General features: G+C 48.7%; 1 protein-coding gene across 1 annotated transcript; it reads right to left on the reverse strand.

Moving 5' to 3' along the window:
• Nucleotides 1-7,174: 7,174 nt before the first annotated feature.
• On the reverse strand, nt 7,175-11,011 carry GP1BB (glycoprotein Ib platelet subunit beta). Its single transcript, XM_040080458.1, has 2 exons — nt 9,457-11,011; nt 7,175-8,776 (listed from the first exon to the last, which is right to left on the reverse strand). Exon 2 carries the CDS (start codon nt 8,612-8,614, stop codon nt 8,012-8,014), a length of 603 nt encoding a protein of 200 aa, XP_039936392.1. The 5' UTR covers nt 8,615-8,776; nt 9,457-11,011; the 3' UTR covers nt 7,175-8,011.
• Nucleotides 11,012-11,137: the final 126 nt, after the last annotated feature.

An 11,137-nucleotide genomic window follows, 5' to 3' on the forward strand; every position in this document is an offset into this window, starting at 1 on the left:
TCTTTCATTTTGACAGGACTCAGATGCTTTCTGTGGTTTTAGAAATACTTGCCTTACTGTCCATAACTAATGTTACACTACCAAGACATGCATAATCCAGTGCTCTTGCCCCACAGCTGGGCCTCCCTGCACTGGATCTTCTTGAAGAGATTCCTCTTGGCAGTTTGTGTGCACGGCCCAGCACACGCTGCAGAGGCTGAACCCTGGCTTTACTGAAGTCAGTGGCACAATAGAGCAGGGCTAGGATTTCACTCCCTGCCTTCAGGTTTCACGTGTTTTCAGCAGTTGCACCTTCAAATTGTTTTTTCCCTGCACATCTGGAACACAAATTAGGGCACTGGATTATTGCAACACAGAACGACTTACCCACAGCTGACTTCTTCCAGAGCGTTACCACCACCACAGAGTTCTGCACTTACTGAGGAGCTTTCTTTCAGATATATACACAGGAAAATACCTCTCATGGTATATTTTCAGATTACAGACAATAAAATGCCTTCTCTCCATCTCTACCTGATGGAAGCATCTCTTTATTCCTCTCAACTCAAAAACAGAAACCAATACAGTATATATTTTTTTTCTCAAATCCAGCAATGGATAGAATATAAAACACTACCTGATGTGCTGTAGGAAACTGCACGGGAATTGCACACTGAAATCCACACACAGCACTTGGAGAGAGTTTCCCTTCATTTAGGCAGCACAGAAATGACAATGCTGCTTCTTGTGCTCTTTGAAGTCTCAGGAAAAAAAAGGAAAATAAGCAAAGGGATCATTAAAATGCCATTCTTGACGGATAGTGGCAAGAGGGGAAGACAGGAGAGGAAGTCATCAAGAACACCAAGGTCTTGCTTTCAAAGCCTCGTGCACTGGATGATCAAGTGAATAAGTTTGGTGGGTTTGCTGCAGCTCGGCCATCAGAGAGCCAAAGACAGGAAAGCAGCAAGCTGTATTTATGCACAACTTGGGAAACGCCGACAGCAGTGGGAAGGGTGTGGAAGAGCAGGTACCAACAGAATAGGCTGCAGCTCACTGCAGAGCTGAGGATGAGGCAAGAAGGACAACAGCAGCCTGGCTGGAAGTGAGCAGCCAGCCCAGGCAGGAGGCTTTGGGCTGGACCAGGAGAGAAGTGTCTAAAGGCAGAAAAACACATACAACTGCACAGGGGAATTGCCCTCCACTTCGTAGGTGTTAATAGGGACAAATTCCCTGCAGCACATGGGGATTTATGGACGCTAAATATAAAGCCCATGTCCCACTGAGTAATTTTGTCTCAGTCCCCACAGAATAAAGATTTCACATTTTACTTCCCTTCTCTCTCCCTGCAGGAATCAAGGCAGCTGACCTAACGTGAAGATTCACCTGTGAGAGGTACAAAACAGCCCGGGGAAAAGCCTTCATTTCACCAGCAGGCTCATTCAGAGAGATCACGACACAGCACATAAGGGGGCCATTGTTTCTAGAATAAAATCTCCATTTGAGCTCTCTTCTTTGGCCATGATCAATGGGAGGGAATTAAAGTCTCATCCTGGGAAAAAAATCAGCTTGCTAACACTGTGTTGAAAGATCAGGTAATGGAGATGCAGAGCAAGTGTGGGCACCCACATAATCCTTTGGTGAGCTTGAGAATGCTGGAGGTAAAAGCTCCTGGTGAAAAAAGCTCCCCAAATGCAGGCACATCCCTTATCATACCCTATGAGAGACATCCAAGTCAAGGGCTAGGAGTCCTAACAGGAGTTGTTGGTATTTCACAGTCCTTTGATCCAGATTTCAGCTCCCCACAGCTCCTCCCAGTGCAGGGGCATTTAAATTCCATGGTGCTTACACAGCTGTCTGCTCATCCTCTGCATTTTCTGTCCCACAGATGCACAGAGCCAACCCAAATAATTTTGAGCCCTCCGTTCCTCACAGCCCCTGGGTATTCTGAATGCACTCACCTCCCACGCATACTCCAGGCACCTTCCCATCTCCAACAGGCACGTCAGTGAAAACCCACTACTCTCACCACTCAGTGATGATGGCAAGGGCTTTTTCTACCACCTCCCAAAAGATGGATTTCCAGCCTCCAAAGCTCATCAGACTGAAGATCCCCAGAGAACTAATCCTATTTCCATCATGGCCACAACATCATAATGACCACCTCCTCCCCCCTCTGTTTCAGGCTGATGCTTTGAAGCAACAAACAGAAAAGGAGCTTTTAACCTAGTATAGTAACTGGTTTGAGATGCAATGTCTGCAACTAAGTCTGGAGCATCCCTGTCAGCCTCTGGGCAGACACACATCACACTTGCCTTCACCCTCTCCCAGGCCCAAATGCCATGTGTATTTTACTAGTCAAAGCAAACAGGAGATTGAAAGCGATTTGCTGCCCTCTCCTGAGCGAGCCCCAGCGCCTGTCAGCCCTGCAGTGGCTCTGAGGAAACTCTCCTTCAGTGAGCACAGCGACTCCCATGCAAAAGGAATGGCAGTGATGTGGCACGGAACTGCTGTGACAGGGCAGGTCAGAGATGACCATCGGTTGTGACAGATGAGGATGGCAGATCAGCCACACAGCCTGAACCCTTTCGTATCCAGAGGGTATTCCTGGCATTTCGGTTTTGTAACTCTCAGGGTAATCTTCCTCTGTAGAAACACAAAGAAATACCTCCCAGTATATTCTGTTCTCAACAGTCACAAACATTTCAGAGCAGAAGCAGACCAGGAAATAAAGAAATAGGAAAAAAAACAAACAAACAAACAAAAAAAAAACCTTTAAGATTTAATTTGTAGGATAATTTGAGGAGGTTTTTTTGGACTAAACCCACTTAAATCTTTTATGTCCTCCAGTAGTGCTCTATCCTATCCTTTCAGGGAGGATGTAACTTTAGCTAGACATACAGTATGTACACACACACACTATCTTCACAACAAGACACTGCAACCTGCTGCTTTCAATGCACTTCCCCAAGATAATTAATCTTTTGCAGAAACCTGTTAAATTAAATTGTGCTCTCTATTAATGCCCTCCAAAATTAGGCCTATGAGCCTGAGGGAGCTTTTGTTTTCATATGTAAATACACACATTAAAAAAAGTAAAAGCCACTCCTAAAAATTTCTAGGTTTTTTTCCCCATGTACCCTAGGACAGATAGTCTGTCTCATGATGGGGATTCAACACTGTTTCCTCGGCACTCTCTCTGGGACGTCCTTCATACTTCAATCCTGAAGGGAAATTAGTGGTTTAGAGAAAGCCAAGTAGCCTAATATTCACAGCCAATAATAATGTTGCATTGTAAACAATGGAACATTTGGGCACATGCACAGCACACAGCTCTGACTACAGGAGAGGGATATGCCACACTTCTGCAGCTCCTTCCTCTGTACTATCTCCAAGCACTGCATGGAACTGGCCTGTCCCAGTGACCAAGCCCTGAAGGGGGTGATAACGAGTCGTTGACTGTGTGTACATGTTATAAACTACTCAAAACCTAGGCAGGAATGAGTAAATAAAATTTTATTTGAATCCGTTAAAATGACAAAGCAAAGGAGGAACAGGGCAAGGAGATGTGAATCCTTCTGCACACCAGAGGCTCAGCTCACAAAATGGCGTCTCTGCCTTTTATAGTCAGAGATTGCACTGACCTCATTAATATTCATGAGAAGCCCGTATTGTCCTTCTGGCCCCTCCCACAGATCCCAGCTTTGCCCATCTATGCACACTTGGCTCCTCCCAGGGCCTGTCAATCAGTCATTCCCAGCCTTTCATTGGTGGAGCCCTTCTCATCTCCTGATTGGTGGTGCCATGTTCCCGTGCCTGGCCTCCAACAACGAGTGTTCCCCACTCCCTGCCACCTCTGACTCCCTGCCCCACGCATTTTTACAGCCCTGTGCGCCAGAGCTGCCAGGCAGGAACCGCAAAAGGGGAGGATCGAAGAGAGAACAGAAAAGGGTTCAAAATTATACCAGAACATCAAAAGTACATGTCAAAAGAACTGGAAACCCCAACAAAACTTCTCCCCACTTACTCAACAACTCTTCCTCATTTGCATGAGCCAATCACTACACCTTACTCATAACATACAGATGTGATATTTCCATTGCACATCTGAGGGTGCAGAACCCATGAAAGTGTAAGCAGAAGAACAGGGACAGGTTCCCAAGGGTCACATGGACCCAGTCAATCTGTAAACAAGGGCCTGCAGCAATCTTGAAGGAAAACAGAACCACTATCACTATATGGTACAGGGAATGTGGAACTATGGGTTACAATTCTCTAGGCTCCAAAATCAGCTTGCTTTGCTTTCAAGCTTTCTTTTTCTCTGCAAAACATGCAGAAGTCACCATGAAGATAACTGAGAAACAAGGCCTTTGGAAGAAGAAAAAAGCAGTGTGTCTTCCCCAATACCAGCTACCAGCCATTTGGTCTTTCACTTAGGAAGTACTGACCTGCTTTTTACACCCCTCAAGTTTGGAGCTCTGCAAGCACCTTGGTCCGGTTTCTCAGGCTTCTTTATCCTGCTAACTTTCAGAGCAAGGAGCTGTTTGGAAGCATCTGAGCCTCTGGCAAGGCAGTAGACTGTCCAGCAGGCCTGGCAGCCCAACCCTGCATGCCATGGGTTTGGATTGGCCTTGGTACTAGAAAATTATTTGCAAAGCGGCTTAATAGCTTGTGTTTATCTTTGCCATATTTCACTGCTACTTCCCCTTCAAAGCATCTGTGCATTCTTGGACAGTGTCTCCCTTCAGAACGAAATCCAGCTCTCCTTTCAACGACATCGCAGCAGATCCTGCACTGGGTAGCAGAGCAAGAAACCATCTGTGACATGCAGATTCCTGAGCCAGGAGAAGGCAAGATATGCAGGCTCTAGATTTATGGATTAGACATGCTGCCATAGCACACAAATCACTCTGCATCTAGTGCAATTCATTATCACAGTGCCATGGCTGGTCACATTTTTCACAGGTGTAAATAATGCCAAAAAGGCTTTTTAACTTCCACGTGCCAAGACTTAATGATACGGAGTCAGGAGCCCTACTGCCTGCCCAGGAAAGCAAAACCAGAGTCAGCAGTAGTTCTGTCTCACTGGACACACTGAGCCCTGAAGGTTTTCCGGCACCCCATGGCAGTGTTAACAGACTAAGCAGTCACAGGGCTGGGATTGTGCCTGCTCCTAGTCCAGCCTCTCCCAGCAGCTGTGCCCGTCAGTACTGCCCACATGCACCAGCAGCATCCTCTAACCCAGATAAATTCAGGTAAGGATCCGCAGGCAAACCTGGGGATTCGTTTTGTCACGCCAGTACACTCTGCAAAGTCTTGGGCAAGCAAAGGGTCTTCCACATCTCTTGCGTGTATTAATAAAGGAAACAGACTTCAACAACATGCATAAAATACTAAAATATCAGTATAATTGACCAATAGGAATGAGAAGGAAGGGGTGACGGGACAACAGCGGCTTGTGCTACTTCCTTACAGAGCTGCATCTTGACTCTGGAGAAAAGGACAATGGGGAGGAACAAGTCAGAAAATGGGCTTACTATTCCTGTGGAAAGTTAGTTCCTCAGGGGTAAAACCTTTTTAAAAAATAGAACTGTACTTAAAAATCAGATTTGAGAGCAGTGGGGGCCTCATGGAGTACCAATTTGGACCTTTCCACGGAGGAGGCTCCTCGGTGGACCTGGGTCTCTCCTTGGAGGTCATGGCTATGGTGATATTGCAGGGGATACTGGTGCAAGAGGTGCATTGTGTAAAGCATGGTGCAATCCCCAGAAGAAAAAATCTGAGCTGGACCCTCGCTTCCTTGGGTGCCTTACGGCCACACCCAGTCAGGCAAACGCCACAGGGGTTAGTGCTGCAGGGGCACGGGGCACAGCAAGGAAATGGAAGGAGACTCCCAAGGCAGAGCCCATGTCACTCACCTCAGTCAGGTTGGCCCCGGCACACACAGCATGGGGAACGTCCTCGTCAGCCATGGACCCTGCCCGCGCGCGGCCCGTGAGGGGACCCACAGGCCTCCATCTTCCCGCCTCAGCTCCATCGGCACCACCGCCCCGAGCACCCGGTGCGTCTGGGGCTGGCGCGGCCCCCTGGGCTGAGCTGAGCCCAGCTGAAGCAGCCTAAGGCATAGAAGCCCCAAGACTCCCTTTTTCCCCCTCAGGCGGCCTCGAAATGCCCGGACCGGCTCCTTCAGCTCCTTCCTCCCTCACGGGCTCGCTCCGCTGTCTGGGGCAACGGCCAGCAAGCCGCTAGGGGGCGCTCAGCGGCCGCCGGACAGCGCCGCCTGGCGGCGCTACGTCACTGCCCTCACCTGTGCCGCGTCCCATCATTGTCCCCACCTGTGCCGTGTGCCACCACTGTCCCCACCTGTGCCGTGTGCCACCACTGTCCCCACCTGTGCCGTGTGCCACCATTGTCCCCACCTGTGCCGCGTCCCATCATTGTCCCCACCTGTGCCGTGTGCCACCATTGTCCCCACCTGTGCCGCGTCCCATCATTGCCCCCACCTGTGCCGTGTGCCACCATTGTCCCCACCTGTGCCCTGTCTCACCACTGTCCCCACCTGTGCCGTGTGCCACCATTGTCCCCACCTGTGCCGTGTGCCACCACTGTCCCCACCTGTGCCGCGTCCCATCATTGTCCCCACCTGTGCCGTGTGCCACCACTATTCCCACCTGTGCCCTGTCTCACCACTGTCCCCACCTGTCCCGTGTCCCACCATTGTCCCCACCTGTCCCGTGTCCCATCACCTTCCCCCGCGTGTTCGCTCACCGCCCCAGCCTGCCCTGTCTCCACCACTGCCCGCAGCCCCCGGGCACAGGGCTCTTCTCGTGGCCGAGCTCCATTGGTGTGGGAGCTGAGTGGGGAATGGAGCCCCCATGATTCGGGTTTGGGGGCTGAAGGGCACAGGTCATTCTCCTGCTGGTCACCTCACAGCCTGCTGGCCCCACCAAATGCCCTCCCCATTGCAGCATCCACGCAGTGGCTTTAGAAGAAACTCCCTGTTTCTCCTGGCCCATGGTAGAAGCCAGCAGCTGCCAGAGTTTAACCTTACCGTGCACTCCAGTAATTTCTCCACCTACCCTCAGGATTTGTTTTGCTTGGCAAAAAGTCTGAGGGTGAGGAACTCCAGGGAGCACAATAACATGCAAGATACCCAGTGCAGAATAGAAAAATAAGCCATTTGCATCATCGTGCATCCTTTTATTTCAATTTTGCTTTATTTCAAAAATAATTAAGGGGCACCATAAACAGCAGTAAGCGCATCAGTGGGGTTCGCAGTATGAGTCTCTCAAGAACAGATCTCTTGTGCCAGATGTCATACAGGCACAGTCAGACAATTCTTGTCTTCAGGATGAATTTCTCATAAAGATTCAGGGCCCCAGTCTCACTCATTTAAGTCAGTATTAAAACTAACGTAGATTAAAAAGAATGCAGATAAAGTAAAATGAGTAGGTTTCCAGGCATGTCCTACCTCCTCCAGAAGACCATTAGAAAAGATGCATCAAGCAAGAAGATATTTACTTTCCCTTTTACTTGGGAAACCAAGGCAGAAGACAAAATCCCTAGTCCAAAGCTCTTGATGCTGTCTGTGGTAGCAGAAGGAAACTCTATTTCTCCACTGTCTTAGCTCAATACTCCAACAGTTTGCTGTCCACCTCTGTCCTCACCAGACCCAGCACAACCAGAAACATCCTGGGAAATTTGGCTGGAATACTGTAGGAGGGGAGGGATGGAGCACTGCAGCCCCTATGGGCTGTTTGAGTCAGTTCTGGTCGCTGTAGTTTATGACTTCCTTAGTCTACTGAACCACTTCCAGCTCAGACAAGCAGTCAAGGTCATGCTGAAGAATTTAAAGCATTGAATAAACACAAGACTGATTCTTTAGGAACACAGCAAGTGTCTGACCAGTTCAAGTCCTGCTTCAGACTGCAGTCAGGATTAGATGCTGTACTGAATTGTCCCCTCTGGGTATCACAAACTACAGGACTTTGGCACAGCATCCCCCAAAGGGAGGGGGCTCTTCTGTCTTGTGATGTTAATCATTGTTGGAGGGGTTTATCGAAGAAGATACATAATGCTGGTCTAATTCTCGGGTGGTGCTCCGGGCTTCAGCGGTCATTCTCCGAAATTTCTGCAGGTAGATAATGATGAAGATAACCAAGATCCCCTGAAGGAACAGGAGGATGAAGAGAGAGAGCTGAGAGAGGAGAGCCAGGCTGCAGTACCAGTGCTGGCACGTGGAGACGATCTCATCTTCTGTCAGGTAGGCGATGATCCGGCCCTGCAGGTGCTCCGGGGAGCTGCACCTCACATCCCTGTACAGGCTGCGGTTCTGCTGCCACTGGAGCCAGGAGCGCAAGTAGAGGATGTCACAGGTGCATTCCCAAGGGTTGCCCTGCAGGTAGACCACCTGGAGGCTCCTCAGGTTGTCAAAGAGCCCGTTGGGAATAGAGGTGAGCCTGTTGGAACCGAGGTGGATGATTTCAGCCGAAGGACGGAAAGCAGCGGGCAGGTTTTCTACAGTCAGGTTTTTCAATGAGCAGTCAGTAATGGTGGTGGTGCACTTGCAGGGCACAGGACATATGGGTGCCACGAGTGGGAGGAAGCCAAGGAGGGACAAGAGAATTCCACTGTTCATTTTCACCTGGAAACGCTTCCCTGATGAGATTGGATGAGGTGGAGGCCAGACACCACACACTCTAGGACTGACACCACTGCCGAGGTCTTTTGTTGTTTTGTTCTGAGGATGAGTTTCTAAAGTTGGGTGAATTTGGTGTCTTCCACTGGAGACATGAGAGCTCTGAAAAGAACAGAGTTAAAAGAGAGCAAATTCTTGGTCTCTCCCTATAGGAGAAGGAATTTTCACGGTCTTCCAACCCTGGATTAAAGGTGGGATATGAATACATGGCTACTGGAAGGCTTAGCTGCAGACATCAAATACATTTTCACTAGTTCTCAGAAGTATACAAGAGCTGCTTGTGTTTTCAGCATTACTGGAGGTGCATTATCAAGGTAGCCAAGAAAATTTCTGTCAAGGAATCAAAAACTAGAATATGAAATTTCTCATGCCTTATCATAGCTCTGGATTACATCTGTAAGCAAAGTTTCATTCATGCAAACTGCAAGAGGAGATTCAGAAATAAATTTACTGTTACCACGAGTAAAAAATTGCCTTTCCAGCCTTGAAAAGAAGTGATAAAGAGTCTTTGGCTGCAGAGAGGGTGCTGACCACTGAGGATGGAGTCCAGTGGAGTTTTTCATGCTAGACACTGCTTCAGCAGGTGAATAATCACCTCTGCTGGGTGACATGGCCAACGAGGCTTTTTACATTAGTCTCATGCAACTGCAGAACAGGAGCTGCTGTAACTTCTCCAGGAGAACAACTACACACACCTGCAACAAGGCAGGTGCTTGACAAATTGGAACAGTCAATCAATTAAAAATAAAAATAAAGAGTAGAAAGTAGCATTGTTGACTTACCGGAGCAGTTCAATCCTTGCTTTCTGGCTGGCTTTACAACACAAGAGAACCGTCTCGAGGCAGTCCGGCCAGTGCAAGAGTGCGCGCATAGCTGCGCTCCCGGATAACCCCCTTGCAGCTGGCTGGCAAGATAAGGGTCAGGCTCATCCAGGGACACCTCCCACATGAGGCCTTCCTGCAAGTCTGCTGCATGCCACCGGAAGCTGAGGCTTCACTGGGCAAGGCTTCCCAGAAATGGGAGCTGCTGTCGGTACTGAGAACTGTGATTCTGGGCCCACAGGCTCAGCCCAGCAGAAATGTCACAAAGTCCCAATGGCACAGGAACTCAAAATGCACTTCAGACTGGAAGGTGATGTTGCTGGTTTGTACCCTGAGCACTGTGACCTTTGGTTTCCCATCTCATCAGGAAAACTTGGCATTAGTGACACCTAGCATTTTCTGGGTGCTGAGCCTCAGGTTTCCCTTGAAGCAGTGACACAAATCTACTACTTACTAGCGAAAGATCTGCTGACAGACATGGTCTTCCAGTCCTTCCATTTTCCAGAGAAAGATTTTTCACACACTTTCATCCTCTCATGATCAGTATAGGGGTAAAATATGACTCTAGGCATTTCACTGTCTACATCAAAATAAAACTAGTTGGATTCACTAGTTGGAAGGCCAACAGACTGGGCAAGACAGTGTTCTGAGGAACTGCTCCTCAGGCTGCCACGGGAGCCCACAGCCCCTGACAAGTGCAGCTGCAGAGAAAGACTGACCACACGCTTCACTCAGAGGCTGCATTACACAAATACTTCAACAGGTGAGTCCAAGAGTCAAAACTACATTCAGGCAGAATCACAGCTTCCCATGGCCATGGCATCTGCACAGACGTTTCTCTGCCATCAGCCTGACCAGGCAGACACTACACTCCTTGGCCTAAGGCCACCAGAATCACCTTGTGAAACTGTTGCCCCATTGAACTCACCTCTGTTACATTGTACTGTGCACATCCTAGAGAACAGAAAAGATGAATGTCCTGCATATGCTCATGTTAAGAGAATTGAGGGTGCAAGAAATGGCAGAATCTGGCCCTAACCAAGGGAAAATTTTTGTGCTCTAAAGAAAACAATTAAACCTTAAATTTCTACAAAATTGGAGCAGATAATTCCGGTTGTTTCACTGTGGTGGCCAGGCAGAGTGGGAAAGAGATCTTAGGCTAACAAACGAACCCAGTTCTTCCTGCAGAGCCTGCTCTCCACTCGGGAACAGCTCGACAACCACAGGGTAAGTTTGTTCCACAAACCTACCTCGTCCCATGTGTTTGGTGCTGTGTTTATTCACAGGCAGGTGTTCAGGCACAGAGCTGACCTAGAGCCAGACCATTGTGGCTCTGCATGCAGCACGGACTTGGGAATGCTCTCCTGGCTACTTACAAACTGGATTTCCTGGGACTGGATCTTGCCCAGCTGACCACTCATGATTTAGACACCACTTCTAGGGGAAGCTTGAATATAGAAGAACCTTCAAGATCATCTTGCTAACTTCTGGAATAAACAGGCCAGAAATCCTGTGCAGGAAGCCTGTCTGAAACCTGCTCTGACTGAATTAGATAAAAGGAGAAACAGGGTCAGTTTTGCTCTCTCTTGCCCATAATGTGTCACCAATGCTGCCCAAGTGGGCTGAAAATTAAACAGAAAGA

The sequence above is a fragment of the Hirundo rustica genome, chromosome 17 (genome assembly GCF_015227805.2).
Source record: "Hirundo rustica isolate bHirRus1 chromosome 17, bHirRus1.pri.v3, whole genome shotgun sequence".
Taxonomy (NCBI): Eukaryota; Metazoa; Chordata; class Aves; order Passeriformes; family Hirundinidae; genus Hirundo; species Hirundo rustica.